Source organism: Passer montanus, unplaced genomic scaffold (assembly GCF_014805655.1).
Source record: "Passer montanus isolate IOZ18808 unplaced genomic scaffold, ASM1480565v1 scaffold249, whole genome shotgun sequence".
Taxonomy (NCBI): domain Eukaryota; kingdom Metazoa; phylum Chordata; class Aves; order Passeriformes; family Passeridae; genus Passer; species Passer montanus.
In genome coordinates, this window is record NW_024367138.1 from 30,539 (window position 1) to 48,285 (window position 17,747).

The 17,747-nt window shown below is 48.0% G+C and overlaps 1 protein-coding gene across 2 annotated transcripts in view; it reads left to right on the top strand.

Moving 5' to 3' along the window:
- MMP24 (matrix metallopeptidase 24) overlaps window positions 1–17,747 on the top strand; it is a 45,978-nt gene that overhangs the window by 25,268 nt on the left and 2,963 nt on the right. For both annotated transcript variants that reach the window (XM_039711286.1, XM_039711283.1), the window contains 4 exons: window positions 3,409–3,570; window positions 14,052–14,266; window positions 15,617–15,755; window positions 16,655–16,921. In XM_039711286.1, coding sequence (XP_039567220.1) covers window positions 3,409–3,570; window positions 14,052–14,266; window positions 15,617–15,755; window positions 16,655–16,921 — 783 coding nt within the window. The remainder of the gene's footprint in view (window positions 1–3,408; window positions 3,571–14,051; window positions 14,267–15,616; window positions 15,756–16,654; window positions 16,922–17,747) is intronic.

Genomic DNA, 17,747 nt, shown 5'->3' on the forward strand with positions numbered 1-17,747 from the left:
CTGCTCCAGCCATTGCCCTGGGTTTATCCTTGCTTTGGTTCGGGTTGTCTTCTGGCCATGGAGGTGGAGAACTTTTCCACTTCACTGTTGACTTGCCCACTGTGGCTGTGCTGGAATGGGACAGTTCATTTCTTTGAGTTTCTTACCTCTAGTTGCAACAAGCAAAGCTTCCCAACATTTTCTGTGCTCTGTGACATCCTCACACATAACTGCCAGCCAGAATGGTGGTTTAAAACTGGACAGCAGCAGCTGTTTTCTACAGCTGTTTTTGCAGGAAGGAGTATTTTCTAAGCATAGCTGGGGAAAAGTGTGTATCTGTTTCATAGTGGAAGAGCTGGCTGGCCTGACCACTGGGGTGGTTGAGGTACTTCTTCAGGAATGAGCCTTCATCTTGCTGATCATCACAGAACTCTGACTGGTTATCTCACTGGTGACCGAAGAACAAACAACAATGATCTGCTGGACCTGATAGCTGAAGAATGTGGGTAGTGTGAAGATCAGTTGCATGCTTGGCTGCAATAACCGTGAGATGGAGAAGTTCAGGATTTGTGTTAGAGGAGTTGCATGAGATCAGTACTGACTAATACCTTGATGGAATGACATCAGTGATGCAGCAGAGTGCACACTCAGTGAGTTTGAAGATGACAGGAAATTTGGAGGAGTGTTTGATGACAGTGCCCAGTGATGCTGTTGTTCAGAGCCCTCGAGAGGCTGGAGGAACAGGCTGACAGGAACCTAGGGAAGGTGAGGGAAGGGAAATGCACAGCCCTGCCCTAGACTATTGGTGGCCCAGGGGCTGGAAGCAGCTTTGCAGAAAGGACCTGGGGCTCCTGGTTGGCAGCAAGTTGAACATGAGTCACGAGCACAGCAGGCCAAGAGAGCCAGGGCTGCCTCGGAACGAGCACTGGCAGCAGGTCAGTGCCAGCAAGGAGATGGTCCTTCCTCTCCCCTCTCCACCTGGCACGTCTGGAGTGCCCTGTGTGCAGCTCCCCCGTACGAGAAACTTGGCATGCAAAACCCGATTTGCTTTACTAGACCTTGCTTGAGCTGGGCATTGGACCAGACAGTCTCCATGTACGAGAAACTTGGCATGCAAAACCTGACCAGACAACTTGCTTTACTAGACCTTGCTTGAGCTGGGCATTGGACCAGACAGTCTCCAGAGGTGCCTTCCAGCCTCAACCATCCTGTGAGTCTGTGGGATTCGTTTTCCGCCTGTAAAGTGGGCTGGCATTTATTTTGGGCAGAAACAAATGATTGAAGGCTATTTGAATCTAATTTAACTTAAGATAGTGCCTGATCTTATGCTCCTGGTAAAGGATTAGCACATGGAGGCAAGTCACTTCCATAGATTTATATGTAGAGTTTTATAGAGACAAGTTCTAGATCTGCTGGCAGCACAAATACTGCAGGTACTTTAGCAAGGAAGAAAATGCCACCAAGGGAAGGTGAGGAAAGATGTCCCTGAGCATGGGCACAGACTGTGAGCCTGTGGCGAGCAGAGTCTCATGAAGTCAGCTCTGTACTGAGTGACCTTTACTGTGGACTTCCATGTGTGAGCAGCTGTGGTGACAGTGAAAAATTATGCTTCCATGAACATTTAGCTGATACAGGAGACTAAGTCCATTCAATTTTGCAAAAGGACATTGATTCTCTGAATCCCATTTGGAATCTGGGTGCATCTTCTAAGCCTGAGTGGTTTTGAAAACCTGTGAAGAATGATCAGTCCTCCAAACTTTACCACAAAATTACTTCATGGATTTTATACTGTGCTGTTAGACATTGTATTAACTTGTTCTGCACACACCAGATTTTTCACCAACAGATGAGAAAAAATTACAAAGTGGGTCTTTATTTGAATTTCCAAAATACAGAAATTCTAAAATTTTCCATAAATATGTGGCTAAATTTTAGGCTGTATATGTTTTTGGATAATTGTATTTGAAAATTGATTTGAAATTATTTGTATATTTTAACATGTCTTGCATATTCAGATGCTTTCACCATCCAACTCAAATGTTTAGGGCATTTAAGCATTTGGGGGTGGTATGTGTGGCTGGGGAGCACTGTTTGGTACTGACTTCAGGTATTTTCAGATACTGGCAAAGCTCCCTGCTGAGGAGACTCTCAGACCCCTGAAACTGCTTTGTCATGTTTTTATGGGTAACAGTGAAGCAGTAACTGTTTAAGAAGTGGGGGTGGTTCTGTGTAAGTCACTGTTGCATCTCCTGTCTCAGGTAGAGCTCAGCACAGAATTGAGCTTTGTTCACTGGAGGTGTGAGGAAGCTCTTTGGAGAGGCTGCAGAGCAGCCACTGAACTGCCACTGACAACTGATTGCAAATGTCTGATTGCAAGTGCTCTTGGTTTCTGCCTTGCCAAAAAAAAACCCAAAAACAGAGGAGCCCAAATTCAGGCAGAATTGAGGGCTCAGACATTTTACTGCCATGAGGAGACCTTTCCATCAGTCCTTGTTGGCTGTGTCTTCATCCCTACATAGCATTGTCTGGGTCACTTTCCAGTGCCCTTATGGAGCAGGAGATCCAGGGACAACTCTACATCAAAGAGATGAGGGTCCCAGGCCCGTGGGACCGAAGAGGAATGTGTGCCTCTAGAGTTGAAGGTACCCCTACTTCGCACTGCTCCCAGCTTCTGCACCAGACAGGGCTCCTCATCCCTTCTTCTTCCTGTCAGGAAGAGTCCTGACCCTTCTTTCCTCCTTCTTCCTTCTGTCTTCTGCCACTGGGATCCAACCCAGCCTTTTCCCTTTGTGGGAGTGGGGCAGGACGGAGCTGCCTGTGCTCAGCTCCTGCACACGTGGCAGTGCCAGGGGTCCAGCAGTAAAAGCACAGAGTTGAGGAGCCCTTGCTGGAGGAGATGGAGCTGCCCACATGGGACACTGGCTGTTACCCTGCTCTCCTCTGTCCTTCCCCCTGCCTTGCCAGGTGCCTGCAGGCCTCCCCTACCATTTGTTGGTCCAGGACTGATCAGAGCATGTCACCAGAGGACCCAGAAGAGGCACAAAGCTCTCAGCCCACCACTGATTAACAGACTGTGCTCTCACCTCTCCTTGCAGCACTCGGATAAGGAGCCAATGGTGTCAGAGTGACCATTTTGTTGGCCATTTTCTGTAAATTCTCTACAAAGGAGTCTACAGTCAGTATCCTTTCACTCCAGGCACTGCCTGTTTTACCTGCTCTGGGGCTGGCAGGCTCTGGCTCATTCTTTGACAATGGCTAAAGGCTGTGCAGGCTTTTGGGACTAAAACCATCTCCAGGAGCTGACTCTGGCACTGTGACCTGCTGTGCAGTAGGAGAGCAAAGCATTTGCTTCTGGCTTTGTGGGCAAGAGGGGCTGGGATGGCTTGAGGCGTGTCTGTGTGCTAACCTGGCTGTGCCTTCCTCCCACAGGGAACGATCTCTTCCTGGTTGCTGTGCACGAGCTGGGGCATGCGCTGGGTCTGGAGCACTCCAACGACCCCAGTGCTATCATGGCTCCTTTCTACCAGTACATGGAAACACACAACTTCAAACTGCCCCAGGATGACCTCCAGGGAATTCAGAAAATCTATGGTGAGCAGCCCTTCCTACTTCCTTACTCACACTGAGTTTGAGCCTAGGGAGTGTTTTACAATTAGCCCCCGCATGCCTGCAGATGGTGGGCTGCATTTCCTGCCAGAGCCCAGAGGGGAACTGCTTAAAGCCCTTCACCCAGGACTAAGTACCAGATGACTGCACAAGTCAGGATAATCAAACCTCTGTGATGCCACTGCTGCTCCATCCCTCACTGTGTCCCCAAATCAAGGAGTACTTCAAAGGGAGAAACAGGCTTTGCTGTGCCCAAGGTTTGTCCATTAGGAGCAACCAGTGCAAATAGAGGAAAAGAATGCAAAGAGCCTGGAACACCAAGGAAAGGTAAAAAGTATTTTTACTCTTTTTCTTTTCTCATTATATATAAGGTAAGGGAAAGAAAGTTTGGATCTGCTTAGGGAACACTTCCAATCTCCAGCTGAACATGTTGTACAGCATGTGCCACAAAGATATTGGGCTCAAGGAAATAGAAAAGGGGCAGAGAGATTATGGGAGAAAACCTAGAGCCTGCATATGATGTGGTGCCATGTGATTGGATCATGGATGCCAGGGTGTGAGGACAGGAATTCACAGAATTATTGGCTGAAGGAGACTCTTGAGAGCAAAGAGAAATCCAGGTTTTAGGAGCACAAGGGGAGACTGAGACTAATGGCCACAGTCTGTGGCAACCTGTGATGGATAGGTTTCATCAAATCCCTGATTTCATTCTTTGTGGAAAGTACAAGTTTGACAGAGAGGTTACTTAATAAATGCAGCACAGAGCAGTTGTGCTATGTAACTGTGCAGCTGGAGTCAAATATTAGCTCCCAGAAGCAGCAGAGCAGATATGATATGAATTAAAAGTGAAAAAAATACTTGTAAGATGGTGGTCACTGGGAAAGCTGGTGTTTCTCAGGGCTTGCTGCAGAGGTTGGTGGCAGGCCTGACACTCAGTGTTTCCATCAATGGTCTGCCAGTGAATTTGAAATTGCTGCTAATAAAATGTGTGCCAAGACCTGTAAGACTCTAAAGCAGTGTAGCAAGACTTTAGACATCTAAATTGCATCTCAGATGTTTGAGTCAGATTTGGTGTTTGTTTTCTGTGACTGGATTGAGATTAATTGTTTAAGTGCAGATGCTAGGAATAGTGTTTTTCTTGTCTAATTTCTCTGACTTGTGAGGGCAGTGGGAAAAACCAGGCATTTGTAGAGAGCAGTCCAGGCTCAGTGTGAGGCAGATATCCAAGTAAGGTCCAACATATAAAATAAGATGGCTTAAAGTACACCCAGGGGAACTGTCTCATCTCATTGGTGCATCTTCTTATTGATCATTACCAGGTGAAGTTGCATGTTAATTGTCCTGTGGTATTGTTTAATTATGAATACTATAACACAATACATGTTCTGGTGCTCAGGAGAGCAGAGACTCTGGAAGGGTTTTGAAATAAAGTGCTTGGTAGTCAGTGTTAAACTTTCTTTAAATAATAGATCTAAGTGTTAATTTTTGAAAGCTGCCAAAATGCCATTATGCTGTTTCTATTTTGAAATATTGCTTTAGTTTCTGTGAACTTTGATTAATCAGAAAGAAAAAAAGTAATTTATTGCAGATAGTGGAAATACAATCAAGAAAAAATGACTGGTTTCTCTGTTTTCAGACATGTTTTTGGAAAGGGAGCAGATAAGGAACTGACAGCCTGAATCCCAAAAGTGAATCCTGCTTCACTTTTGGGATTCAAACCAAGATCAGCAGGGGCTGAGCTGGGACCAGCATTCCCCAGAATGGGACTCTGAGGCCTTTGAGCTGGAATGGGCTGGGGATGGTGTTAGGGGTTCTAGAGATAACTCATCCTGTGGGGAGAAGAAGGAACAATTCCTGCAGCAGGAGCTTTCCTTCCCCAGGCAGAAATTTAAGCCCTTGGTACAGTTACAGCCCAAAAACAAAGTTTAATTTAAAATTAGGTTTTATGCTTGTGGTTCACAAAGAAATTGTGGAAAATGCAGGTGATGCTTCTCCCTGGAACTAATGGTGAAAGAACTGAACCCTTCATCTGATCTCAAAACTGAGAAGGGCCTGCTAAAATATCCTTCTTTAGCTTTAGCAGGAACATTCAACTAATGTATTTTATTTCCACAGTGCCACTCTGCTTTCTTGTGCCTTGGGAATACCAAAAGCCCATCTACCAGAGAATCTCTCCAAAACCCAAAATCTCCTGTTTTCCTGCTGCTTTGACATTCTCTACAGCAGCAGCATGTGCTCAATATGTATTATTTAGTAACCTACTCTGCAAAGTCAGACACAGAGCCACTGTCTTGCCTGTACCATCCTTTTTAAGTTGTAATCAAAACTTCCAATTTTTAATTCCACTGAAGTTGCTAGTACAAAGAACAGAGGCTCTACTAAAGCTGAAGTCCATTTTATCACCTTTTGAGAATGATGTATTTCAAATGTGGTTTATATTGTATCTGTGTTTATCCATTAGAAGAAAAACATGTCCAGATCTGTCATATAATGACTTGTTGAATTTTTAATTTATTTTCTGCTGAATTTATTTCAAAACTCACCCACAGAGACAGTAGGTGATGTGAACTCTTGTTTGTGCTTCATTCTGATAAGTATAAGGTCAATGTTTAAAATGTTACTTCAATTTTGAACTACTGAGAGCAAGGCCAGCAGCTCCCTGCATGACAGAGCTGTAACACAAGTCAGCAACATTCCCATCTCCTGAGAGCTGCTTCCTGTAGCATATTCCTTGACAAAACAAGGAAACAGCAGGGCTCTACTTTATATGTGTTTTACAGAAGGGTATCTCCCTCTGTATTTATGTGCCTGTGTCACAAGCAGCATGCGCAGGAAGGAATTAAACTGGAAGTGATACCAGTTTGGATACCAGGTCCCCTGGATATCCTGCTGAGTTGCCTCTTACCTTGCTAGTGTTGAAGCCAGGGCTGCAGGGAGCTGCTCTGCAGGTGGAGAGGGGAGAGGTGCTGAGCTGTGGCTGTGGCACAGAGCCTGAGCTGGTCACTCTCAGCACTGGTCACCCTGTCCTGGCAGCTGGGGCTCAGGCTTCTCCCATGTAGCAACTGACAGGACAAAAGAAAACAGCCTCAAGTTGTGTTACGGGAGTTTTAGGCTGGGTATTAGGGAAAATTTCTTCTCTAGGAGGGTGGTCAGGCATTGGAACAGCTGCCTGTGGCAGTGGTGGAGCCACCATCCCTGGTGGTATTCAAAAAATATGTGGATGGGGCACTTGGTGACATGGTTTGGTGATGGGCTTGGCAGTGCTGGGTTAGGGGTTGTACTTGATCACTCAGAGGGCTTTTCCATCCTGAATGGTTCTGTGATTCCATGATTCTTCACACCCTGCTCTCTGTTCTGGTCTGCAGTGGGTGATGAGGCAGCCTCTCACGGGCAGTGGCTCTTGTGACACTGTCTGCAGAGCACAGGGACATGAAGTACAGGGACAGCTCATGTGCACAGGGCTGTTAACCAGGCCATTACCTTCAAGGGCCTTTCAAAGCCAAAGGTCACAAAGGGGAGGTCTCCTAATCACTCAAAGGTAGACCAGGTCATTAACCCTGGAGACAGCCTCAGAGATCTGGGTCATCCCAAACTTCACTGAGGGAGCCTCAGCCTCACACATCTGTGCAGTTCCACAGAAGAGATCCCAGTCATGGCACGTGCTGCACCCCCGAGGACTGAGGTCTGGAGTGGGCATGAAACCACTCCAGCCCCTGGCTGGTGACTGCACAACACCAGCTCTGACGTCCAGGATCAGGAGATCAGTGTCCACGAGCAGCCAGGGCCTTCTGCCGGCCTCACCCCCTCGGTGCACCGCTTCCATCACCTGCCCCCCTTTTCCAGTGGCAGCCACAGAGATTCTTGTAACCTTGTGACCATCCCAGGGCACTTGTAAGCTGCACCTGTTGTGAGATGGCTGTGAGGGAACAGCAGAAAGACCTGGTGGAGAATTTCCATGTGGTGACACTGCAGTGTGAGTGGGACCATCAGAGCAAACTTTGCTGTCACGTGGGACCTGGGAATGTTCTCTGAAAATGTCCCCTTGGACATGGGGAGGAAGCAGAGTAACATCATCTGTAGAACCTGCGAGATCTGGGACTTGTGGATCCCTGCCCCATGGTACTGTGCTTATAGGAGGAGAGAGAAAGGAAAATCTTTGGCAGTCAGGAATCTGGAGGGATGTGCCCTGCTGCCACATCTCTGGCACATTGCAGGGATACCAGACACACTCTCTATGTTGCATCACTTCATTTACACCTTTCCCCCTGTCCACAGACTCTGTTGGACCCAGGAGGAAACACCAGACTCCACCTCTGGTGCATCCACAGAGCCTCACCTGCCAAATGCCAGGTCTTCATTCCCACTCCTCTGAAACACAGGGAGCAACTGCCTGGTTCTCAGTGCTGTCCTTGGCCTCCACATGACACCTGGAGGACTCTGCCAGAGGAGAGCCTGAGAGGGAGCCCATCTCTCTTGGGAGGTTTCTCAGCAGATGGAAAAACACTGGTGTGTGTTATGGCTGGGCAGAAAATACTTTCTCATCCTACAGATTCTTCTGAGTATAGAAAAATGTTCTGTTTTTCTGTGGAGCAGATGTCAGGCTTCTGAAAGTTTTTCCTGAAGGAAACTGGAGCATCTTGCAGAGCCCTAACCTCTCATCATTTGCCTACCTAAGCCTGGGAATTTCTGACCTGGTTTTTTGGCACCCAAAGCAGAGAACCCAAGTGCAAGGTGAATCACCTCGTTCCAGAGCCCAGGAAAGCATTCCTTTGCCTTAGAGCAAGGATGTCTGCTGTGGACACTGGTCTGCCAGGTGAATGTTCTGTCACCTCTGTCACCTGGGTCATTCAGAGGAGAATGTCTGTAAGAAGGGCTCGAGAAACCCTTCCAGAAACCCATCACTGCCACCCAGTGATGATCATGGGGGTCTTGACTGTCCACCCCTTGTTCTGTGGGAGCTGGGGCTTGTTCTGCACTGTGGCAAGGATCCAGGCTAACTGGGACATCTTAACTCACTTCAGCCCTGAAGGCTGAGCACAGAGGTGCAAAGTGCTCTGTGGGTGACTTTGTCAAATGAGTGAGGCAAAGGAGTCCTTCCTGCACTTGGAGTTCTGTGGACAATCTCTGGCCCCTGACATAGCTTGTTGGCAGCTACATCATGTAGTGTGAGCAGGGGCCTCTCTGCACTGCCCTGGAGCCTGCAGAGCAGCCAGGTGGTTTCTCTTGCTTTCCCTGGCTCCCTTGGATCGTAGGCTTTTATTGGAAGAAGGCTGAGGAGCCTTGCCTGTGTACCTGGACAGCTGCTTCAGTGCTGCAGAAACACACTGGCAGCTCAGCTTTTTCAAACCAAAGCCCTCCTGTGAGTTGTTCAAACCATAACAGTAGTCTGGAGGATAGTTTTCTTCTCGGAGTGAATATTAAGAAGATAAGGACAAGCCTTTGTTTAAGTGGATGGTTCTCTCCCCTGAGCTGACCCAAAGCCTCCTCTGTGCTGGCAGCCTTGGGGAGCCGCTGGCTGGGACCGGCTGAGCCAGGAAGGTGCTGAGCCTGCAGGCAGGTGCTGTGCAGTTGAGGGAACACTCTGTCAATAGCCAGGAGGACAGTACAATTATATTTTGTCCTCAACTATCGACACAGTGGCTCCTAAATGCCTCCTCTCTCTGTGTTATCTTCACAGGTCACCTTGGTATTCAGATGGTCTGCGACAGAGGAAGCATGAAGGGAGGAGGCTAAGTGCCAGTGGTGGAAGTCACACTCTAAAGGTGATCTGCTGTGACCCAAAAGCTTTCTGACATTCTTTGCCTTGATTCTGATAGAGAGGAAGAAACTCTTCTCTACACAGTGTCTGTAGAGTCCCAGCAAGGTGCTTCCCTCCAGAAGGGAGAGTTCCAGCTCCAGGAGATTTCTTACCTGCTTCCTGTGTGGAAGTGGCTGCACACTGGTGCTGGGATAACACATGATGATAGGTGACTGTGTTCAGGCCCATTTGCAGACCCATGCAATAACCTCTCTCACTTAGATATTTTTCCTCTGTCTGATTCTCTGAAGCTGCTCAGAAGTGTAGTGGCAGAGGATGTGGTTTGTGTGCTCTGCTGCCTGCTCACACTGGTGGATCTGATCAGTCTCTGTATTGATTACCACAGTCCCAGCATGTCTTAAGTGACTCTTTGCTCACACACTCATGGTAAACTTGTTCCATCCTGCCTTGAGCTGTTTTTGAAGCTGTGATGGGAGTCTGGAAATAGGAATGACCAGTGAGCTTTCCTAAGGGATGGGGTCTGCTCATTCTGCTTTTGTGCCCAGTTGGACCCTGCAGTGCCTTGGGTCTTATGAGGAGCACTTTCTCCACCAATGGACAGGCTGTGCTTCTGCTTTCCATCCCCATAACTGTACACCAAATTCTGCCTGAGTAACACCTGGACCTGAGGATTTCCATGTTTTCAGGGTACTCCTCTGCTCTTCGCATGTGCACAACTGAAGGATCACCTCCCACCTTAAGCCACACTCAGGGACCAAGTGGAGGCAGCAACTAAAAATGAAAAGGCAGTCTAGAGAGACAAATCTTCAATCAGAATAAATTAGAAGGCCTAGGTTATAAAACCAAAAATGAGTGAAAGGTAGCAAGGAAACATCCGTGGCTAGCAGAGAAAGACAGTAAGAGGAATTTTGAAATGAAATCACAAAGTCTGCATCCAAGCAGGTTGCAGACCACCTGCAGCATGTGTGGGAAGCCTTGCCAGGGCTGGTTTGGCCATATCCAGCTCTGGTTTGGCCATGGCCAGCAGTGAGTACCTACAGGACCAGCTTCCCTTCTTGGGCCTGACTTGAGCTCTCTCTCCACTGATCTAGCAAATGTTTTCCTTAAAGCAAAGCTCTAGTTCATCTGAATCCTTGCTTGGCATCATCTTGACCACGGTGTGTACAACTGCTTCTGCTATGACTGTTCTATGTGGGCTGTTTCAGTGGCATTTTAGGGCTAATTAAAACCTTCACATTGGTGCCCTGGGTTGCAAGGGCTGTTTGAACCTCCCTCTTCTCCACAGATGACTGTGACTGAGCACTGAGGGTGAACAGGGGAGCTGTGCAGGACTGTCTGTACAGGGCAGGGCAGGCTGTGGCTGGGTACACGAGTGATCCTCACTGGTGCAGAGACAGTGAATTAGTAACTCCAGTCATGGTGGTGTTAAATTTCCATCCTATAAGCATAATACTACAGTCCCTGTTCTGCACCTTATGGTCAGATTCTCTGTCAGATTCTCTGTGTCCAATGAGTCTTTGTCAGACACATTAATCTTTTTTTTTATTTAGGTGCTACCCCTGTCTCACCCTTTTTTTCTGTTTAAAGAGAGGAGAAGGAATTAATGTCATGTCCTCCTCTTACTGCTCATGGTCATCTCTGGTTTGGTATGGCAGCATTTGCCCCTTGCAAAGCGGGGATTGAGGAACAGTAAACTACACCTCCCTTGTGTTTCTGCAGCAATGGGCTACAGCTGACCCTTGTGCCAGGCTGTTGGCAGGGGAATCCTCTCAGACAGGACAGGCTTGGAGGCTTTCCAGTGTGATTTACCAGCCACATCCACTCAAATCCACGGGGAAAGCAGCATAGGAGGGAAGGGGTCATGGTGCTGTTTAATGAGTGCAGTGCTCAGTAAATCACTGATTATTGTCCCCTTGCTTGGGTCCCAGTCAAGACTCCTCTTTCCTAGTGGAGGCATGTTCATCTTCACTGAGCATGTGAATTGCTGGTTTTCAGGCTTTATTTACTTGGGTTCTGTCACTGGCACCAAGTGCCATTTTTAATATCCAAAACTAATTGTCCCTGCTGTCCTTTTACAGGGTCTGTGTGGGGCCTCTTTCCACTCCCAGCCCTTCCTGTGCAGGTCCCAGTGTACCCAGTTCTGCCTCCAGGAGCTTTCCAGCCTGTGCCAGACATCCAGCTGACCTGCTGCCCTTGGGGAATGCCTTTGCTTCACACCACAGGAAGGTCCTGTGGGTGTCAGCAGGGTCAGTGGCTGCCAGCAGGAGCAGCAGCAGCACGTGTGGAGATCCAGCCACGTGTAGGGATGGTGTGAAATAAATAAAACCCTGAGGGCTGGGACACTCATGTTGTATATATTCTGAGGAAGGAGGTGGTTTTGTGGGTCAGCTCTTGCCATGCCCTGTTTGCAGCTGCAGCATCCTGGATGCACTCCAGAAATGCATCTTCAAGTTTAGCTTGGTCCAAAAAGGATGTGTTTAATGAACTTGAGTGTGACTAGAAGCACAGCAACTGCAGAGACCTGGGCATGTCTCCAAAGGCTCCTCCTGAGCTGCCCTGCAGCACTGCTGTGGATGTGCCTGCCCTGCCTGGGCCAGCCCTGCTGCTCCTGTCACAGGCACTGTCTGGAGACCTCAGCTGCATCCCCTTTGGGGAAAACCCACAGGTCTCTAGCAGTAGCAGAGCTTGGAAATTATGGTTAGCAAAAACACTGGGCACTGCCCTGATAAGATTGGAGGGGATGAGAAATACACAGTATCACTACAGTATTTTTATCCATTTCATGTAGACAGCTTTCCAAGGATAACCATCATCAGAGAATCCTCATGAAGTATTTCTGTAAGCAATATTTGATATCCTTCATTAAAGCTCTGGAATAAAGTAAATAAAAATAGTTGCTAATACCTGCACATGGCACAAAGTATTGCATGATGAGTCATAGTTTGTTGCCCTGAAGAAATACAGTTATCCATTTGAAAAGCTTTAGGAAAAAGGTGTAAGTCTCAAGATCCAAAAACCAAAAGCCATTGCAACAACAGACCAAAGAAGCTGTTCTATTTAGTTAATTAAGGAGAATTTTAAAAACATTCCAGTCAGGGTCTGTAAATTATTAAATGTTGAGACACTAGACATAAGAAAGAAAGCACTGAATTTAAAGCTGCACAAACTCAGGCAATAGGTAAGGCAGACTTCAGCTGCGACAGGGCTTAATCATTAGAGCAGTTTACTGTGCATTATAGAGGATATTCTATGCTTGAAATCTCCATCTGCCCTGGAAACACTGTGCTCATTACAGGACTTGCTGGTGGAGGTTTCTGGCCTGGTACTGCAGAAGTTGGACTTCACCATCCAAGTGGTACTTTCTGAACATCATATCTGTGGCACCTGCACACGAGATTCTTACTGTTCCACCCTTATTAACAATTATTGAGGTGGCTTTCTCTGATGGCTTCTTTGTCATTAGCTGTGAGGATGTTCCTAACCTGGTCACCTTTCCTGGGCGTGTTAAGCACTCACCCATTTTTAGGAAGCCTTTGAAAATGGAACATTTAAGAGTAAAGCTGCCATGGGGACTCAGGCACCAAACCATTATTTCAGATTGCACAGTTCAAAATGTTTATCTGCAAAAGCCCTGTTCTGACCCCACAAAGGTGTGGACTCCATGGCTACCTCAATCCTGCTTCATAAATCCCTTCCCTGGCTATGGGCAGGTGCCCAGCTTGGGGTGACTCTTCCAGGCTGTGAGGATGAGCCTTGTCCAGGGCCAGTGTTGACCTGCAGCTGGGGTGCAGCACCTTGGCCCCAATCTGTGACACTGAAACAGCACCCATGGCACCAGCCCCCATTCTGCCCACAGGTGGGGGTTTATCCTACAGGCTCAGAATGAGATGGAAGCCATGATCCCTGCAAATAAACCATCTTCACATCCCAAGCCCACTAAAATCCCTTGCTCTAATGGCCTTCTGTTTATTGCCATATTAACTCATGGTCTTTTCTGAGAAGCAACAATAAATGTGACTCTGAGTGAGATTTACCCCAGATTTACCACTAACAGTTAATGAAAACATCCTATGGCAAGAGGCTAAGACCTCTGCTCCAGTCTAGCTCACTTGTGTTTTTATTTCTCTGGCCTAGTCAGATCCCAGAGCTGAGTTGAGGAAGGATGGAAAGCGAGAGCTGTGCTGGGAGGTCGTCAGTTGAGTGGGATAAGGTCCCTTGTCACAGCTGTTCACCAGGGACAGCACAGATTGGTCACTGCTGGGTAATTAAATGCTCCCTGCAGCTCCCCTTACAATGTAGCATTGGTTTTCACACCCTAACTTCTTTTTTTTTCTGGTTTTGCTTTGGTTTCCAGGGGTTTTTGTTGCCTTTTTTATGGTCTACTGAACATTACTGTTTAAGGGTTACCACCTTTCATTTCAGTTGGGAACATGACTGGTGTGGCTCCTCCTTCCTTTTAGCTCCAGCCTCCTTGGGAAGACCTACAAAAATATTCTGGTTCTTCTTCAGTTCTTATCACTTGTCTGTTTTGGGATAGTTTCCACATGTGGATGCATCTTATCCTGCTCCCCATTTCTAGGGAATGAGCTCTGCATCAGGAGTACATAAATCCCTGGCAGTGCTGTCCATCCAGCCTGGAACCTTTTAAAGCTTACAGAAAAAAAACAAGCTTGTCCACTTTGCTAAATATATTATTTTTCACTTCTAGGTCCTCCTATAGAGCCCCTGGAGCCAACCAGGCCTTTACCCACTCTTCCTGTTCGCAGAATTCACTCCACTTCGGAAAGAAAACACGAGAGACACCCACGACCTCCCAGTCCTCCCCTGGGTGATAGGCCAGCTCTGCCTGGCTCCAAACCAAACATCTGTGATGGCAACTTTAACACTGTGGCTCTCTTTCGAGGAGAAATGTTTGTTTTCAAGGTACTGAGAATTCCCACTTACCCATAAGTCTTCCCTTCATTTTATTGCTGGAAAAGGTTGATAGAAGTATTTGGTAGTGAGATTTGAAATGTCTGTGAAGATAGCTCTGTTCCTCTGAGGGTGATGACTGAGCAATATTGGAAGGAAGTGTGAGCAGATTGGTTCTGTAATATTTGAAAACAGTGCCTGATGGGATTTACAAAATTCCCGGGCATCCTGTGCTCCAAAATATGAACTGGGTGCATTGGCAGAGAATTCAGACACCACTGAGCCTGAGAGGAGCCACCTGTAAAGCCAGGAAACAATAACAAAACAAAACAAAACAAAACAGTACCATGGCAAACCATGGGGTCCTAGAGTGGGTTGGGTTGAGTTGGGTTGGGTTGGGTTGGGTTGGGTTGGGAGGGACCTTAAAGACCACCTTGTTCCACCCCCTGCCATGGACAGGGACACCTTCCACTAGACCAAGCCCTGTCCAAGCTGGCTGGAAACACTTTCAGGGATGGGGCAGCCACAGCTTCTCTGGGAGCAGGCCTCATTGTCTCAGAGGTGACATGCATGGAACTGGGGCTCCAGGAGCACTCAGCCTACCTGGGGAGTTTGAGTCAGCCTTTCTTGTAAACTACAGCCCTCTGCTCAATAACCCACTAGAGTACCAACACAATATGCACATCCCTGATCCCATTTCCAAAATACCAGCGGTTTTCCCTCTGCCCATTGGGTGTGAAGTGTGGAAAGGGACATATTAAAGGTTATTAAATGAACACACCACATCAGTTGCAGAAGATTCCTGAAATGAAATGAGTTGAAGGTTGGGATGGTATCTCAGAGAAGTGTCAAAGATTCTGTTCTGCTCATACTCATCCCCAAGCATCCACTGCAGATCTAAATAATGATCAAATATCTAAAGGGTTATTTCATACCTCCTTTGTGCCTTTAAACCTTGTGTGTTTCACACAGTTCAGGCTGTCTGACCCTCCTGGGCTCCAAGAGCCAAGATTCAACTGAACCAGGACAAGCATGGCACCTCAGTGACAAGACATGGAGAGGTCACAATGCTTACAGCTGTGGACTCGCTTCCCCCCTGCTCCTTTCCCCTCTCCTTTTTTCCACCCTTTTTCACTGCCCCATCAATCAACATCTCCCCCTTTGTGCTGCCATCCTCCCCCCACAGCACTTCCCACACTGGAGACAGTGTTGGGCTGGGTTGGAGCTGCCGCCTGAAGCAGGACTTGTGTCTGTAATGGTTGTGGGGCCTAGGCAAGGATTAGCAGTGCTGGATGCTGGACCCAGCCAGGTCTGACTGCAAGACAAGAGTACTGAGTCTCAAGAGGCTTCTGGTTTCCTCAGGATCGCTGGTTCTGGCGTCTGCGCAACAACCGGGTGCAGGAGGGGTACCCCATGCAGATTGAGCAGTTCTGGAAGGGCCTCCCTGCAAAGATCGACGCAGCCTACGAGCGCTCTGATGGCAAATTCGTTTTCTTCAAAGGTACAGTACAGTTCAGAACCAGCCAGCCACTCCTGCCTCAGCTCAGGCTGCTTTTTTGGCATGAAAATGGTGAAAACAGGTACGCTGCACCCTTGCCCTTTTCCAAGGGGGCACTTGAAGCAGCCATTGATCCTTAAAATATGGTTCAGTGTGGGCTGGCCTTGCCAGGACAATCTCTGTATAGAGTCAATATCAATTAGGGGAAGTTGACTTTCATGTGATAATAAAAAACAGCTCCCATTTCCAGGGAGTGCCAGTGCCCTGCTTATCTCCTTGAACACCTTTTGCCAGGGCACTGAGGCCTCTCCAGGTGCAGGGCACTCCCAAACCTCATTTCTGGACAATTGTCTCCTAAAGAGACAAAATGACCAACCTTGTGCTGGGGCCCACTTTAGTTCCTTGTATGGTGACAGTGCCTGAACTGGATCCTGTAACTTGAGAGCAAGTTGTGAGCAGGGAAGGGTGGCTGGAAAGCATGGCCAGTACAAAACCACACTACCTGGGCTTCTGGTTTTGTGTCTGCAGCTCCAGTACCTCAGCTTTCTAAAACTTGAGAGGCTCAGGGAAAGGCAACAGAAATGTCTGAAAAGCTTGGGCTGATCAGCACTTCAGCCTGAGCAGAGGATGGCAGACAGGATGAGACAAGTCTGAAATCATGACTGGTATGGGAAGGTAAATGGGAAAGGGCTGTTCCACTGCTCTCCAAAACAAGAGCTGAGGGCAGCAGATGAAATGAGGTTTCAGATTCCAAATGAAGTGGAGGAGCAGCTTCTTCACACATTACAGTTAAGCCTGGAAGCCCTCAAGATGCTGCGGTTCACTGCGGTTGGTTTAGGTTCATACCACTCAGACTCCTAACAGGCCAATCTGTTTGTTGTTGTGTCCCCACTCACCTCTAGGAGATAAGTACTGGGTTTTTAAGGAAGTGACGGCAGAGCCAGGCTACCCTCACAGCCTGGTGGAGCTGGGGAGCTGCCTGCCCCGGGAGGGCATCGACACGGCGCTGCGCTGGGAGCCCGTGGGCAAAACCTACTTCTTCAAAGGGGACAGGTACTGGAGGTACAACGAGGACAAGAGAGCAACGGACCCAGGCTACCCAAAGCCCATCACCGTGTGGAGAGGAATCCCTCAGGCTCCTCAGGGGGCTTTCATCAGCAAGGAAGGCTGTATGTGTCTGCAGTCATTGCACCTGTCAGATCGGGAAGAGCTGGGCTGGGCTGGGAGCCGGGCGGTTGGATGTGGAGTCTTTTGTGCATTTCCTGATCCAGGAATCAAGTCTCAGAAGCCATGGGGTCACTTGGGCTTTGTGAGCAGCAGCAGTCTGAGATCCTTCCTGACCCTCATCCCAACCCACACCTCCTCAGCTGCTAAACCACATTGTGGCAGTCCAGCTCTGTGGGAATGGGACTTTTTCTGCGCAATAGACCCTTCCCAACTGTTCCTGGGCCCGGGTTCTGGGGGTGCTGGAACTTACATTTCCTCCTGATTCACCTGTAGTGAGCTCTGGCTCTGTGCTAAAGGCTCCAACCTGTCTGATGTTAGTAGTTAGCCTTGAAGCTATGCTCTGAGCAGGGGCTTGGAACTCCAGAGGCTCTTTCCAACACATTTCTTTCTCTGATTTGAAAATTTCCTCCTCCTCCAGTTAGGGAAAGAGCCAACAGAAGGGGCTTGTGCCACTGAGGCTGTGTTCAGATTTGGAGCTGTGGTGTGAGAGGAGGGCTGTAGGGCTGGGCCAGGCTGGAGGAATGACAGTGAGAGCCAGCTAAGCTGGGGGACAGTGCAGAAGACCAACACTTTCACCACAGCTCCCTTCTCCTGTTCTCTTTTTTCCTAATAACTTGAGAGTCTTTAGAAAATGGGTCATCTGGGGAGAGGGAGGTGCTCCAAACAACATGTAGCATAAAGCATCACCTCTTAATAGCAGCAGGACAACACTGCTCCTTAACACAGGCCAAATCTTCAGTATTCTGTGGCAAAAGGACTCCTCTTGCT